The following is a 16,840-nucleotide window of genomic DNA, read 5'->3' as shown; positions in this document are numbered from 1 at the left end:
AAAATTAATAAAGTGAATCTAATAATAAACACCCATTTGAAGGTTTCATTTTTTTTTTTTTTTTTTTTTTTTTAAGATTTTTTAAATTTTTTTTTAATTTTTTTTTTTTTTTTTCAATAATATTACCACAACAAGTTATTGATTAAATATGGAATGCAGTGATAAAATCTATACATTATATAAATCAGTTTTTAATAATATATTTTTATTAAAAAAAATATTTAAAATCGTTAGAGGTATAAATCGACAAATTACCAATAGTAATATTAAAAATAAGAGTTATACACAAAGATTAAGATTTGATGAAGCAACATTTTGTTGGATGATAAAAAATAATTTTTTTGAACTATTATATGATAAAGTTAAAATTGGTATAGAATTTGAAGAGAATGAAATTGAAGAAAATGAATTAAAACTTTTTATTCAACATTTAATAAATAAAAATAATAATAATAATAATAATAATAATAATAATAATAATAATAATAATAATAATAATAATAATAATAATAATATTTTAAATAAATTTTATCAAAAGAATAAAAAACAAATAAAAGCACTTTTTTTAAAGAATGGTGAAAATAAATTATTTTCATTCTCTATAAGTACAAATAATTTAGAATTTGTTAAAATAATTCATAAAGATATTATTATTAATCAAGAAATAGTTGAAGATAGTTCAATATTATTAGATTTAGCATTCAAATGCGGTAATTTGGATATTATAAAATATATTAATAATGAAATTGTTAAAAATAAAAAAAATTATTTAAATAAAAAAAATTTACAACAAGAGTTACTATTAATTTCAAATGTATTAGAATTACCAAATAGAAATGAAGTATTAAGTTATTTATTAGATGAATTAAAATTATCACCAAAATCAAAAAAACTTAATGATAATAATAATTATAAATTAATACTTTTAGAGTTTAATCTATTTAAAAGGTTATATAATATGGGTTGGGTTGAATCTTTATTAGATAGATTTAAACAAAATTCAGTAACAAATAAATTTAGTTCAATAACTGTCAATTGTTCTCAGTTTATAACCTATAATCACCATAATAATCAATTAATAACATTTAATACCTTTTTAAATCATTTACAAAATGGATTATACCTTTTATCACAAATCCAAAAATCAGATTCACTTTACTATTCTGAAACTTTAAATAAAATAAATAATCTTATTAATAATAATTTAAATAATAATAATAATTTTATATTTGAAAGAGAAATAAAAAGAATATTTTTATTTGAATTTTTAAAAAAAGTTAAAGATATGGTATTATTAACAAATGAAGATTGGGTAAAATTAATTTTAAATTTTATTTGTCAATATGGTGATTATAATTATTTATTTGAAGAAATAAACAGTCAATGGATAAATAATGATGTAACTAGTTCAATGATTATTGATGTATCAATGAAATATGCAGATTCCCAAATAATTGATAGAATAAAGGATTTATTTAAAGAGGGTTATCATTTTGATCATAGTAGAGGATTAGCTATATCTCATTTAATAAAATTACCACAAGATCTATTTTTCAACCCAAAAACCACTCCAATATCAAAGCAATTAAATTTTTTAGATGTTTTATTTAAGTATAATACAAATATTAAAGAAACAATTTTTAAACATATAATAAACAATAATACACAAGATAAACTAAAGACAAATGGTGATGGAGACGGTGGTGATAGTGATAGTGGTGACGATAATGAAAATTTCAAAAAAATTGCATTAATAATAAAATCTTATTATTTTTCAAATATTTCAACAAAACCAGAATATTTAAATGGTAATTTATTAGTTGGTAATGAAAATATTTTTAAATATTTTTATGAAAATAATAGAGATCTTTTTATATGGGATCATGAATCAATTAGTAAATTAATTATAAAATCAAATAATTTAAATTTTATAGAATATATTCACGATAATAATATTGGAGGAATTAATAAACAAACATCAATTAATCATAGTGAAACTATTCAAGTTGCAAAGTTTATGTATGAAAAACTTGGTTATAGATTTAGTGGTTCATTAAATAATATCTCTGAATTAAATGAATGGGAATCTGGTTATTTATTTTATTATTCCATTCAAAAATTAATTGAATATAATAATTCTTTAGAAGAATCAAAACCAAAAATTGAAATTTCAATTGGTTTGGATATTTATAGGAATTTTAAACAACGTAAATTTATTTATAATCTATATAGAAATGGTTTAATAACAAATAACACTTTGGTAGGATTTCAATCTGAAATAAAATTAATTAGTCTTTTCAATCCAATTAATGATATCAATCATGTAATTAGTACAGGTAATTGTAAATATATTAAAGATTTTATTAAAAGTCAACCAACACATTCATTAGGATATTTACACAACAAAACAACTTTTTCAAATTTACAATTAAAAAATAAAAGAAATAAATCAATAACTTTTATTAATAATGAAATAATTAAATTTTTTAATAGTTAATAAAAAAAAAAATTATTTAATAAAATAAAATCTTTTTTTTTTTTTTTTTTATATATATATAAATTTTATGTTTATTAAAGTTTTTTTTTTTTTTTTTTTTTTTTTTTTTTTTTAAAAAAAAGAGATATTTGAATTTATCTTTGAGACATTTCTGCAATCTTTGAGTCTTGATCGATTTGATGTTTAACGAGTAATGAATTTAATTGACTATAACGATTAGCATTTAAAAGTAATGGTCTACCTCTTCTTAAGTTTGGATCTTCCTCACCATGATCATCAAGATAAGGAGAAATCCATAAAGTTTTTCTTGGTAAATGAATTAATAAAGTTGAACTAGTTTTGATAAGTAAGAAAATACCAGTTCCAGCATTACATTTTTCAGCATGTAAAACAGCTTCACTCTTTTGATCAAAGAATCTCTTACAACAACCACCCAAACAACATAATGTACCACAAACCAAACAAAGTGCTTGATTATTTGAAATGGTTTTACATTGAAGGCATGGAATTGATGAATAATATTGTGATACAATATTGTATTGTTCTGGTAATTGAATTAATAGGAATGGATTTGGAATTGATGGATTTGGTAAAATTGATTGTTTTATTGGTGAAGAAACTACAGTTTGATTATCATTTGGTGAAGTTGTAGTAGTAGTTGTTGTAGTAGTTGTATTATTATTATTATTATTATTATTATTATTATTATTATTATTTGATAAATCTTCAACATTATTTTTTGAATCTTCAACACTTGAAGTAATAGCAGAAATAAATAATATTTGTTCAGTCCAAGTTGAAACCAATGGTACAATATTTTCAGTATGAGAAGTGATAGCATTTAAAACTGATAAACAATGTTGATCAAATGATGGTAAATTTAAATAATCAACTAAATAATCGATTTCACCATCCAATGTAGTTTGATTTGAAGAGATTGGATCAATCTTTAAACAACTAAACAAAAAGATTGATAATCTTCTTAAAAAGATTAGAGAATTAGTTTTAATTGCAGTCAAATGAACTGGTGGAATTGATAAGATTGGTGTTACTGTTTCATAGGTTGTTGTGATTAAATTGTTAATGGTTGATACATAGGTATCATCGGTGGTGAAAGTAGTATCGGTGGTTTTGAAATGTTGTAAAATCGATTGAGTAATTGATGCATCATAAAACATTCTTGCTACCATATAGAATTTCTCAACATTCAATGAAAGATTAGTATCAGAGTATCTTAAAAACACTTGAATAAAAGTATTGAAAAGATCTAATGAAAGTAATGGTGGGAATGCCTCACCATAAACACCTTGATCATAAACCTCTGGATAAAGTTTTTGAGTTCTTTCTCTCTCATTCTTTTCTTTTTCTTTCTCTCTTTCTTTCTCTTTTTCTTTTTGATCAAGTTTTGCTTTTGAAAGTTTTTCTTTTTCTTCATTTTCTTTTCTTTCAATTTCTTCCAACTCCTCTTCAGTTGGTAATAATTGAGTATGTTGTGAACCAGATATTGATTTCCAAAGTAATTGACCTTGATATGCCAATGATGGATACATATGTGAATGAACAATCATATATCTAAAGAGTGAACGAAGGTCAACACGATTTGAATCACTCATTGAGAATAATGGATAAAGACTTGATTGTTGTTGTTGTTGTTGCTGTTGTTGTTGTTGTTCTGGATCATGAACACGAATTGAAAGTTCAGTGCTTGCAATGGTTGAAGCTAAAGATGAACAAAGGAATGGTATGACGGTTGCATCAGATTTTGATTTATAGAAATTCAAATCATATCTAACACCATAGACTCTGGATGAGAATTGATCGATTGCTTGTCTAATATTTCTTAATGGTTGTGGGTTTGGAGCATCCAATGCTTTTTTATGCTCTTCATCTTTACCCATTAATCTATTACCCAATGCTTGATAAAATTCGGAATAACATTGAACATCTTTATTCTTATTATTTCTTGCCATTGCTGGTGTGATGATTGGTTGTGGTGATGCGGTATGTTCGTGTGAACAAAATCCTGAATCTGGTACAACTGGTACGATCGCATTACCAATTCTACGGCATAATACACAAAGGAATTCATTCTTTTCTGGATCGACATATTCAACACCTTCATTATTCTTTAACAATGACCAAGAGTATTCAGAGAAACAACTTTCATGAATTTGATGACCACAGAATGATAAATTAAGGTTTACTGATTCCTCAATGTTTCTAAAGATTTCTTGTTTACTAAATTTATTTGACCATGGTTTACCTGTGACTGGTTCAGTTGCTGCATCAAATTTAAGGAAAACATCATCGTTTGCTTCATCATCATCAAAGAAGAAATCATCGTCATCTCCAAATAAGTCATCTTCATCATCCCCATCAATATCACCCATATCATCTGAATCCTCATCATCACTACCACCATTATCATTTGGTTTTGGTGCTGTTGCTGTAGTAGTTGTTGTAGTTGTTGTTGTTGCTGGTGAAGTTGCTGTGGTGGTAGTTGTAGTTGGAGGAGTTGAATTTAATTGAAGAGTTACAGATGCTCTATTACGACCATTATCATGAACAGAGATTGGAACATTTGTTTGATTATTTAATTGGCTAAGAAGTTGATCAAAATTAATCTCTGAAAATGCTCTACCATTGTTATCTCTTGCTTGAATGTGTACTCTTGCGTTACCTTGTGATAATTGAGTTGTTAATTGGCTAATGATATTACGACTATTAACATTTCCTGTACCTGTTGGTATTCTTTCTAGAGCTCTCAATAAAGTTTGAGCTATATCATTGGTTGATGTTGCAGTGGTGTTATTAGTACTAGTAGTTCCTTGTTGAGTACTTGTACCGGCCAATCTACGTAAACGTGGCATACCGTCTTCTAAAATATATTCATCAGATCCTTCTTCATCACCAAAATCAAATTCATCATCTGAATCGTCGGAACCATTTAAATCTTCTAAATCCAAATCTGAATCTGAATCTGATCCTTCATCTTCTTCACCATCTTCATCTTCTTCACCATCTTCATCTTCCTCACCATGATGATGGTGGTGATGGTGACGAACTCCACCCAATTCACCCATCATCATATCATCATCTTCGGCGTCATCATCGTCATCATCATCATCATCACCACCTTCAATATCCATACCCATACCATCTTCGAAATCACCAAATCCACCCATGAAATCATTTGAATGTGAAACACGATTAAGGAAAGAGATAGCTTTATTTACTTCATCCTCACTATCATCCTCTCCATCATCCTCAACTGCCATACCACCCATATCAACATCACCCATATCATCACCATCCATTTCATCCATATCTGGATGAATATAATCTGTTAAACCATTAACACCACCATCATTACCATTATTTACAATTGGAATACCTCCAATATTGTTATTAATACTATTTACATTATTATTGTTATTATTATTATTATTATTATTATTGTTGTTAACATTATTATTATTATTATTATTATTATTATTATTATTTAAATTAATTATATTATCATTATTTGAAATTATAGTTTCTCTACCTTTTACACCTTGATAAAGTTCTTTCATTATTGCTTCAGTCATACGTTTCTTTCTTTCTTCAGGTGTTAATTTTGATAACATAATGATTGAAGATGGTTGAATGAAAGCAACTCTACCCATTGGACGATCCAATGAACCTGGTTCACGACAAAGTGCACAAGTTGTAATGGATTCATGACCATCAACAACCAATGCATTTGATTCTTTTTGTTTTTGTTTTTTATCTTTATGTGCTGCGCTAGCTGATGAACCTTTTGTGCTAGCATCTTCATAATCATCTTCGTAATCTTCATCATCTTCACCATCTTCAAATTTGAAAGCAGATTGTTGAGTTTTCATTTGAGCTAAAATCGCTGCTTGTCTAGCACGAGCTAAACGTTTCTTTTCTTCCTCTGGATCCTCTTTACGTGCAGATTGTGGTTGTTTCTTTGCTTTAATTGCAGCCCAATAATTTTCAATGGTTTGTTTACAATTGACATTATTCTCCATCAAGATGTTAATGATATTTTGAATTTGTTGTTTATGATCGGCATTGATTTGTTGAGAGGTTGTAAGTTTTACCAATAAAATGATCAAAGAGAATCTCTTTTGCTCTGAAACTGGAACATCGACAAAAGCATTCAAAAAGATATTCTTTTTAGATGGTAATTCAATCTCTGAATAATTCTTTGGAATTGAAGTTGGTGGAGTTGCAGAAGATGGTTTAACCAATGGTGTTTGTTTTGAAGGTGTTTGAACCACGATTGCAGAGCTGATAGCTTCAGCCTTCAACTCTGGATTGGCCAAAGTTTGATTGATACATAACTCCAAAGCGTGTAAACAATGGGTGAATATGGTATCAGTTGATTTTGCACCATCCACCAATTGGTTTTGTAAGATAGTGAAAACGATTTGATGTAAAGTCTTTGAGCAAAGTAATTGATCAATCTCTTCGAAACAAGGTGAAGTTTGATAATTTATATAGGTACCACGAGCGATATTTGACTTGGTTTTGGATTGAAATTCAGAGTATCTCTCTTCGGCAGTTTGTAAATCTTGAGTGTTGTAATGTGAAAAGTATGGATCAAACTCTGACCAACATTGCTCACGTAATTGATATTTACCTTGTTCGGTCTTTTGTGGTTGATGGTAGACTGAAATTTCCTTTAATATAGTTTCAAAGTTTTCATGATTAACCAATTTCTTCTTGATTGCTCTTGTCAATTGACTATGAGTATTATCACCTAAACATAATCTATGAATTAACTCCTTTCTAATTACTTGATCCTCTGTCATACCACACATTAATTTATTTGTTGAAAACATAATAACATTTTGTAAGAAATCCTCTGCTAAACCTTTTCTCTTTTGTAAATCTTCTTGAATCTTTTGTTTTTCTTTTCTAATTTTTTTCTCTTCTTTAGTTTCTTTTTTTGGTTCTGTAATTATACCATCAGTGGTGGTGGTAGTTGTTGCTGTGGTGGTAGTAGTAGTGGTAGTTTCACCAATTGTATCTAAAGTTGGAACTATAGTTGAAGAAGATTGAGAAGGAGTGGTTGGTACAGTACCAGCACTATTACGTAATGAAGTTTGTTTTGAAGGAGTTGAAGGTGGTTGTGATGAGGTGGTAGTAGGAGTGCCCTCAGTTGATTTATTTAATGAACCATTAAAAGGTTCAATTTCAAACCAATCTTCAAGATTATAGATATTGATAGCATGTTGAATGAATTGATTTGAACCCATAATTGCAGCACCGATTTGAATTAAGAAAATATCTAAATCGAAATACTTTTGATAATGTAAACTTTGATAAACGACAGTTTGTAATGTCATATCCTCTTCTCTACCATGTGATCTCCACATACCAGATTTAATTTCACCTAAAGAGGCAATGATCTTGAATGGATGATAAGTTGTACCTCTTGCATAATCTGAAATGCTAATCAATGAATCTGAACCAATGATTTGAGTAAACAATGATTTCAAACCACCATCATCTTTATACTGTTTTGCTAATTCAACATTATTTAAACATTTAAATAAAATAGCTGATACTAATCTATGTAATGGTAAATGGAATGAAAATCCTTCACGTTTTAAATGTAATGATAATAATTGTTTAATATTTGTTAAATAATGTGGTATTGATTGTTGTTGTTGTTGTTGTTGTTGTTGTTGTTGTTGTTGTTGTTGTTGTTGTTGTTGTGTAGTATTAGTAGTAGTAGTAGTTGTTGTTTTTAATTCTTTTGAATCAATTTCTTTTTCTTTTTCTTCTTTTTCTTTTTCTTCTTTTTCTTTTTCTTCTAATCTTTTTAATTTTTCAACTTGATAATTATTTCTATATTCTAACCAACCTAAAATCCATTTACCAAGATATTGAGTTGAGAATAATAAAATTTGATCCAATGATAATTTATCTTGTGATATTGAATTTACTATGGAGAAAATGGTATTACTAAAGGAGAAATCAACATTGAAAGCAGGTGACCAATCATCAGGGGAGGTGATCTTATATTTAACATTTGGATTCATACCTTGAGCGATTGCAATCATATTGATCCAAAGGGAAAGAAGATGTTTAGACTCAACGACACTCTTTGCAACGGGTTGATTACCAAGTATAAAAGAGATATCGGTACGTAATACTTGGGTGGCTAAAGGTGTTTCATGTAATTTTGTCAATTGTTTAAATTGTGGATAAAGGTAAGGATCTTTGAAACGTAATGATCTCTTTTTCTTTGACTTTGAATCTGATGATGATGGTGAAATGAATTCATCTCTAATATAAAAATGTTTACTAAAATACTCTGTGATAGTATCCATCACGATCTCAGCGGCGTTGGTTGACAATAGTAATGGACCCACTGCAGTCGATGAAAATATACTAAATGATGATAAAAGGATATGTTTCTTACATTCGATGATACATTTCTTGTAAATTGGTAACATCAATGATATGAACGACTCGATAAATTCCACTGAACCACGTAAAAACACACAAAAGTTGGCGATTGTCTCTTTCATTGAACGTGATACTGATTCGTGTAAATCTGGTGAATAGAACAATTGAATCAATGGTACTGCAAATGGTGATGGTGGTAATAAATTCGTGTTACCAATGTCTGTGTTACTAATGTATTTAATTACCACTACCTTTATAATGTCACCACGTTGTGCTAATTTCAATAACCATTCAATTAACATTTCAAACAATACCCTATTATTCTTATCATAAAACACATATATCCTTTTCAACATAAACTGTATTACAAAACTTAATGCCAATATAAATCTTTCTGGATACTTGTTAATATCTATCTTTTGTTCCTTATGTTTAATACAAAATCCATTTGGTCTAAATGCTGCTGGATCACCACAATCACAAAATCCACCTCCAACACTTTGTAATGCATCTTTTTTTTTAAAAAAAAAAAAAAAAAATTTAAAAAAAATTAGTATAAAATATTTTATATGGGGAAAAAAAAAATAAATAATAAATAAATTTAACTTACAATCATGACCTTCATGATCACCTTCTTTAAAACATGCAATACATAATGCACTTGTTGGGTCAAGTTGACAAGTTCTACATTTATAAGCAGAGTCACCGAAACTCCATTTAGTTTCACATGCTCCGAAATTTAAAAGTTTTTTATCAGTTAATTCTTTGAAAAATGTTTCTGGCTGATCGGTACCTGCAACAATTTTCAAACAAACGTCAAGAAATTCTTTATAATATCCTAATGATTCATCCTCTTTCCATATTTGTGTTAAATATTCAATGATAGAATTTGGATCACTATTTAGATATTCTAAATTTAAATTAAAATTCATTTATTATTGAATTTTTTATATTTATTTTTATTTATTTATTTATTATTTTATTATTTAAAATTGTTTAAAAAAAAAAAAAAACTAATTATTTATTATTATTATTATATTATTATTATTATTTTAATTTTTATTATTATTTGTGTTTTGAAAATAATGAATGTCGATTTTGCCGGTCAAAAAAAAAAAAAAAAAAATTTTGAAAAAAAAAGTAAAAAAAAAAAAAAAATAAAAAAAAATTAAAAAAAAAAAAATTAAAAAAAAAAAAAATTAAAAAAAAAATGTAAAAATTAATAAAAAAAAAAAAAAATAAAAATAAAAAAAAATAAAAAAAGTGTGCAAACGAAACTCATTCTCTACTATTTCTCAATGATTAAATTGCAATGAAAAAAAAAAACGAAATCCTGAACAATATATTTTTTTTATTTTTATTTTTTTTTTTAATTAATTTATATATTTTTATTTTTTTTTATTTTTATTTTTATTTTTTTTTTTTTGTTTTTTTTGTTTTTTTTTTTTTCCAAATTTGGAATTTTTAATTTCCAAGATTAAAATTTTGGAATTTTTAATTTTTAATTTCAGAGATTATTGGATGAAACAGGAACAACAACCTCTATTTGATTTATTATTTGGTGAAATAAGTGGTATTTTTTCATTTGTTTGAGGTGGTAATGGTGGAGTTTTAGTTGGAGTTGGTTGGACATTAATTTCAGTGTGTTGTTTAGTTGGTGTTTGTGTTTGTTGTGTTGGTGTTTGTTGTTGTTGTTGTTGTTGTTTAATTGGAGTTGAATTTACTTCGATTTCTTGTTGTTGTGGTTGTTTAACTGGAGTTGATGGTGGTGAATTAGATGATTGTTGTGGTGATGATGCAATTGTAATCGTTGAAGTTGAAACGACTTCTGGTTTTTCTTCTTGTTGTGGTGGTTGTTCTTGAACAACTGGTGAGGCAACTTCAACCTTAACTGGTTCTTCAACCTTAATTGGTTCTTCAACTTTAATTGGTTCTTCAACTTTAATTGGTTCTTCAACTTTAATTGGTTCTTCAACTTTAATTGGTTCTTCAACCTTAACTGGTTCTTCAACTTTAACTGGTTCTTCAACTTTAACTGGTTCTTCAACCTTAATTGGTTCTTCAACTTTAACATCTTCAACTGATTCTTCAGCTTTAGTTGGTTCTTCAGCTTTAACTTCTTCAACTTTAACATCTTCAACTTTAACATCTTCAACTGATTCTTCAACTTTGGTTGGTTCTTCAGGTTTAATTTCTTCAACTGGTTCTTCAACTTTGGTTGGTTCTTCGACTTTGACTTCTTCAATTGATTCTTCAACTTTAGTTGGTTCTTCAACTTTAACCTCTTCGATTGGTTCTTCAACTTTAGTTGGTTCTTCAACTTTAGTTGGTTCATCAACTTTAACTTCTTCAACTGGTTCTTGGACTGATTCTTCAGCTTCAACTTCTTCAACTGGTTCTTCAACTTTAACTTCCTCAACTGGTTCTTCAACTTTAACTTCTTCAACTGGTTCTTCAGTTTTAACTTCTTCAACTGGTTCTTCAGCTTTAACTTCTTCAACTGGTTCTTCAGCTTTAACTTCTTCAACTGGTTCTTCAACTTTAACTTCTTCTACTGGTTCTTCAGCTTTAACTTCTTCAACGTTAGTTGGTTCTTCTTCAACTTTAACTTCTTCGACCAATTCTTCAACTTTATTTGGTTCTTCAGCTTTAACTTGTTCAACTGATTCTTCAACTTTAGTTGGTTCATCAACTGGTTCATCAACTTTAGTTGATTCTTCATCAACCTTAACATCATGCTCTTCTTTGGTTTGTTCTTCAGTTTCAACTTTAACATCTTCAACTTTAGTTGGTTCTTCTTCTTCTTCTTCTTTTGGTTGTTGTTGTTGTTGTTGTTGTTGCTCAGTTTCTTGACTATTAGCAACAACTACATTAGTTTCCTCTTGTTCAACTTTATTTTCAGATTCTTTTTGTTTTTCAAAGTGTTGATCCCATGGAAGTGGAGTTTTATCTTTTGATTCTTCTTCAGAATCAGTATCATGTCTAATTACATCATCATACTCTTCTTCTTCTTCATCATCGTCATCATCATCATCATCATATTGTTGTTGATGTTGTTGTTGTTGTTGTTGTTGTTGTTGTTGTTGTTGTTGTTGTTGTTGTAATTGTCTTTGATATTCTTCTTCTTCTCTTTGTAATTGTAATTGTTGTTGTCTTTGATATTCTTGTTCTTGTTGCTTTTGTAATTGTTGTTGATATTGTAATTGTTGTTGATAATATTGAATTTGTCTTTCATCTTCATCATCTTCATCTTCATCATATTCTTCATCATCTTCATCATCTTCATCGAAATCATCATAACCATGGTCATATTCATCACCCTCTTCTTCATCCTCTTCATCATCATCATCATCTTCATCATCAGTTCTATATGCTTCATATGTGTGGAAAGTATCTTGCCCAAATGAAATTCTCTTTTTAGCTGGTGTTGAAATAACTTGTTCTTCCTCATCCTCTTCTTCTTCTTCTTCTTCTTGTTCATAAACTTCATTCTCATCAGTTGATCCTTCTTGATTTTGATTTTGTCTTTCTAATAATTCTTTTTGATGTTCTTCTAATTTCTTTTGATAATCACTATCATATACCTCAATATTATCATCATCTTGTTCAATTTCACCTTCATCCCTTTCTTCTTTTACTTGTTGTTGTTGTTGTTGTTCTTGTTGTTCTTGTTGCTCTTGTCCATTTATAGTTGATGAATTATAATTTGAATTTGATTCTAAAGTTACATTACTATTACTATTATCTGAATATGGTCTTGGGAATGAATCATTATCATCATCGTCATCATCGTCATCATCATCATCATCATAAATATTATTATTATTATTACTATATTGAAGTGGTAAATTATTAATTTTTGGAGCGCCTCCATTTTGTTTATTATTACCATTTGTTGTTGAAATTTTTTGTTGTTGTTCAAAATCACGAATTTCTGGATAAACTATATTTGAATCTAAAGTAGTTTTAATTTGTTTTAAAGTTTGGGAAATCTCTTTGAATGAAGGTCTATTATTTGGATCAACTGAACAACAATTAAATGTTAAATCAATTAAACTCTCTGGACAATCAGTTGGTATCAATTGATTTCTAACGATATCTTCTGCTAATCCAAATGATGCATCTCTCATATAAGGTGCTGGTTTAACTCTACTTATAATCTCTAATAAAACAATACCAAATGAAAAGATATCTGATCTCTCATCATAATCTAATCCAGTTATCATCTCTGGTGACATCCAATTATCAGTACCACAAATTGTCATTGACTTATTATTATCTTCTTCAACGATTCTTGCAAAACTATAAAAAAAACAAAAAAAAAAAAAAAAAAAATTAATAATATGAAAAATAAATAACAACTATTATAATTATAATTATGTATCTTACCCAAAATCACAAACTTTAATCTTCCAATTTTTATCAACTAATAAATTTGTAGATTTTAAATCTCTATGAACAATTGATTTTGAATGAAGATATGACATTGCTAAAGAGACATCAAGAGCGATGTTTGCTCTTAAAAACCATGGTAAATCAATTGATTGATTCTTTAAATAATATTGTAAATCACCACCTGTGTAATAATTTATAAAATAAAAATAATTATTAGTTTTATTATATATATTTTTTATTTATTTTTATATATTTATATATTTACCTTCGATTAATTCAGTAACAATGAAAAGAATACCATTATTTTCAGAGATACCAACAAATTGAATTACATTTGGATGAGTGAATAATTTAATAGTTTCAATTTCACGATTTAAAAATTTCTCTAAATCAACACGATTTGGATCATCAGGTAAAATATGAATTTTCTTAATTGCAACTGGTGCACCTAAATATTCACCTTTGAAAACCTTTTTTTTATAAAAAAAAAAAAAAAAAAATCCCCGATTATAAGTAAACTAATAATAAAAAAAAAAAAATAAATAAATCATAAACTAACTTACTTTTCCAAAACCACCTGAACCAATTTCAGAAATAAAATCTAAATCTTCATATTTTATACTCCATGCTCTATCGAATGATGGGACTGATGTATCAACTGATCCCATTTTAAATTATTATTTAATATGTATATTACAATTATTATTATTATTATTGTGTTTTTTATTATTATTTTTGATGAGCGTGTATTTTGTGTGTAAATTAGTGTGAGTGTGTGTATTTGAGATATTTGAATAAAAAAAATAAATAAATAAATAAATAAAATTTAAGACTTTATATATAAAATAAAAATAAATTCAAATAAATAAAAAGTTTTTTTTTTTTTTTTTTTTTTTTTTTTTTTTTATATAATACAATGGCTTTATCTATTTTTGATAATCGTTTTATGTTTTTTATTTTTTATTTTTTTTATTTTTTTTTATTTTTTGTGTGAGAGCTAAAAAAAAAAAAAAAAAAAAAAAAAAAAAAAAAAAAAAAAAATTCAAAAAAAAAAAAAAATTAAAATCAAAAAAAAATATCTTTTTTTTTTTTTTTTTTTTATTTTTTATTTTTTTTTATTTTTTTTTATTTTTTTTATTTTTATTTTCAGTTAAATTTTGGACCCTTATTTTTTTTTTGATCATTTATAATATTATTTTTTAGATATGTCAAAAAAAAAAAAAAAAAATAAAACAAAAAAAAAATTTAATATGATTTTATTTTTTCCTTTTTTTCTTTTTGTTTTTAACAATAATTTAATTTTATTTATTTTTAATATCAATAAAAAAAGATAAATATAATATTCAAAAATACACAAAATGATATTAAATATAAAAAAAAAAAAAAATGAATGTAATCATTCTGTTTTTTCTTATTTTTTATTTTTTAATCAAAAATTTTATTTTTAGAATTTAATTATTTATCATCCATATTTTTTGTAATTATTTTTTTTATTTTAAAGGACAATTAAAAAAAAAAACCCAAATTGATTTAATTAAATTATTTTATTTTTTTAAATTGTATAAATTTCTTATTTTAATTTTTTATTACTTTTTTATTTTTTTTATGCCTAAAATAAAATATTCGGACCTTAAGTTTTTATTTTTTTATTCTTTTTATTGTATTTTTTTTATTCTTTTTTTTTTTTTTCAGTAATTTGTTTTATTTTTACTATTATTATTATTTATTATTATTATTTTTATTATAAATAAATTTTTTTTTAAAAAAAAAAAAAAAATTAATTTTATATATTATTATTATTTATTTAAATATTTTTTTATTTTTTTATTATTTTTTTAACAACTATTTAAAGTTATTGATTTACCATATTTTTTTAATAAATATAAATCAACACCATTTGTCCAACCAAAACCATTTTGAACAACATATTCACCACCACCACCAGGTACACCAATATAGTTTGCATTATATTTTTCAAACATCATACCACCTTCAGATTCCAAAGTTGAATTCCAACCACAAAAGTTTGTAGTGATCCAACGATCAATTAAATTTTTACCAATCATATTTGAAAATGTAGTATTTGGAGTCATAATTGATTCAATGATCCAATATTGAAGTGGTGGCCAAACGTTTAAACCATCCCATTGTAAACTTTGGGCAGAGATAAGTGAAGTAGGGACACCACCTGGATAGGCTATTAAAACATTTGCCAAACTCTTAAAGATGAGATCAATCTCTTGGTTATCCATATCGATTGAGGATTGAATGTCGGCAAACAATGGTAAAATATTTGAAGTATACCAAGCCTCATTGTTTGTGCTAGTTTTCAAGTTATAATCATTCCATTGGTAAGTATCCTCATTGAAAAACACTTGTTGCATTGCATCCACTCTTGACTCGGATTGAGCTTGGTAATAGACTGCCATTGAATTGTTGCCAAGTGTTCTATGGAATGATGAAAGAATCTTTTCATTTAAATAAAGTATGGAATTTAAATCCACAGGTACTACATCAACGGTTTGGATGGTTGTTAAATTGGTATTGTCAGATGGACTCATCCAACGACTTGAGAAATCCCAACCACTCTCTGCACCACTGGCAATTGAACTATAGAAATAATCCTTTTCTTCAACACTTGAAAATGACTGAGCGTCGGTGAAATCCTCATAATAGGATTCTGGACGTGGTGAATTGTTGCTTACATTATAAAGATTCAAAATCACACTTTCGCCAGTTTCCCCATTGGTCAACTCTGTTGTACGATGGGTCATCCACCATTGGTATTCTTGGTCTAAAATTGGTAATATCTCTTGAAGGAATTCAATATCACTACCATTGGTTGCTTCAAAATATTTATTCACCATTTGGGTGAAAAGTGGTGGTTGACTTCTATTTAAGTAATAGATTCTACCACCATTTGGAATGAACCCAAATTCAGTTATCATATCACCGAAATTTCTTAACATGCCTTTGGCAGTTGTAGTCATATCAGATACTAATAAACCTTGAATGATCCAATAACTATCCCAATAGTAGAACTCACGGAATCTTGAACCTGCAATTACGAATGGATTATTCACAGGTATTGAACTATAGCAACCGTCACACAATCCACTGGTGTTGAATACTCTGGTTAATTCCAGCCATTTGCCATGGATGCTTCTTGCGAAATCCACTAAATTCGGATCAGTGATTTCATCTAAAAAACTTGGATTTGGCACCCAATCTACTGGTGTAACCGGCTCAACTTCGTACCCTGCTGGGTAGAAATTTTCACTGAGGAATGCTGCCAACTCCTCTTTATTTGGTCCACCATTTTTACTGGTGTTCAATAAAAGTTGGTTGAACAATTCATTAACATTCTCTATTGATGTTCTCATTGGCATATCGACAAATGTCTTTGAATCATTAAATACTTGTGTCAATTGTATTGTTTTTAATAATGTACCATTACAATAAATTGGATGTTGACATCCTCCTGTACCTCCTCCACCTACTGATAAAAATTTACTAACA

General features: G+C 26.9%; 4 protein-coding genes across 4 annotated transcripts in view; 1 reads left to right on the top strand and 3 right to left on the bottom strand.

The window, feature by feature from the left end:
* Positions 1 to 148: 148 nt before the first annotated feature.
* On the top strand, positions 149 to 2,497 carry DDB_G0283529 (hypothetical protein; the record flags this gene model as incomplete). Its single annotated transcript, XM_634007.1, has 1 exon — positions 149 to 2,497. One exon carries the CDS (start codon positions 149 to 151, stop codon positions 2,495 to 2,497), a length of 2,349 nt encoding a protein of 782 aa, XP_639099.1.
* Positions 2,498 to 2,631: 134 nt separating this feature from the next.
* On the bottom strand, positions 2,632 to 9,858 carry DDB_G0283475 (hypothetical protein; the record flags this gene model as incomplete). The annotated part of the gene is made up of 2 exons (XM_634006.1): positions 2,632 to 9,437; positions 9,537 to 9,858. The coding sequence occupies 2 exons, from the start codon at positions 9,856 to 9,858 to the stop codon at positions 2,632 to 2,634; spliced, it is 7,128 nt and encodes a 2,375-aa protein (XP_639098.1).
* Positions 9,859 to 10,440: 582 nt separating this feature from the next.
* kinX (LISK family protein kinase) lies at positions 10,441 to 13,989 on the bottom strand (the record flags this gene model as incomplete). Its single annotated transcript, XM_634005.1, has 4 exons — positions 10,441 to 13,228; positions 13,316 to 13,502; positions 13,587 to 13,791; positions 13,885 to 13,989. The coding sequence occupies 4 exons, from the start codon at positions 13,987 to 13,989 to the stop codon at positions 10,441 to 10,443; spliced, it is 3,285 nt and encodes a 1,094-aa protein (XP_639097.1).
* Positions 13,990 to 15,156: 1,167 nt separating this feature from the next.
* The window catches only part of DDB_G0283473 (hypothetical protein), a gene marked incomplete at both ends in the record, with an annotated part of 1,785 nt that continues 101 nt past the window's right edge, over positions 15,157 to 16,840 (bottom strand). The window contains one exon of the mRNA XM_634004.1: positions 15,157 to 16,840. This exon is cut by the window's right edge and continues 101 nt beyond it. Within this exon, the coding sequence (XP_639096.1) occupies positions 15,157 to 16,840 (1,684 nt within the window).

The sequence above is a fragment of the Dictyostelium discoideum genome (assembly GCF_000004695.1).
Source record: "Dictyostelium discoideum AX4 chromosome 4 chromosome, whole genome shotgun sequence".
NCBI lineage: Eukaryota > Evosea > Eumycetozoa > Dictyosteliales > Dictyosteliaceae > Dictyostelium > Dictyostelium discoideum.
Note: the sequence above shows the minus strand (reverse complement) of the source record. Positions and strands in the feature narration are given on the sequence as shown.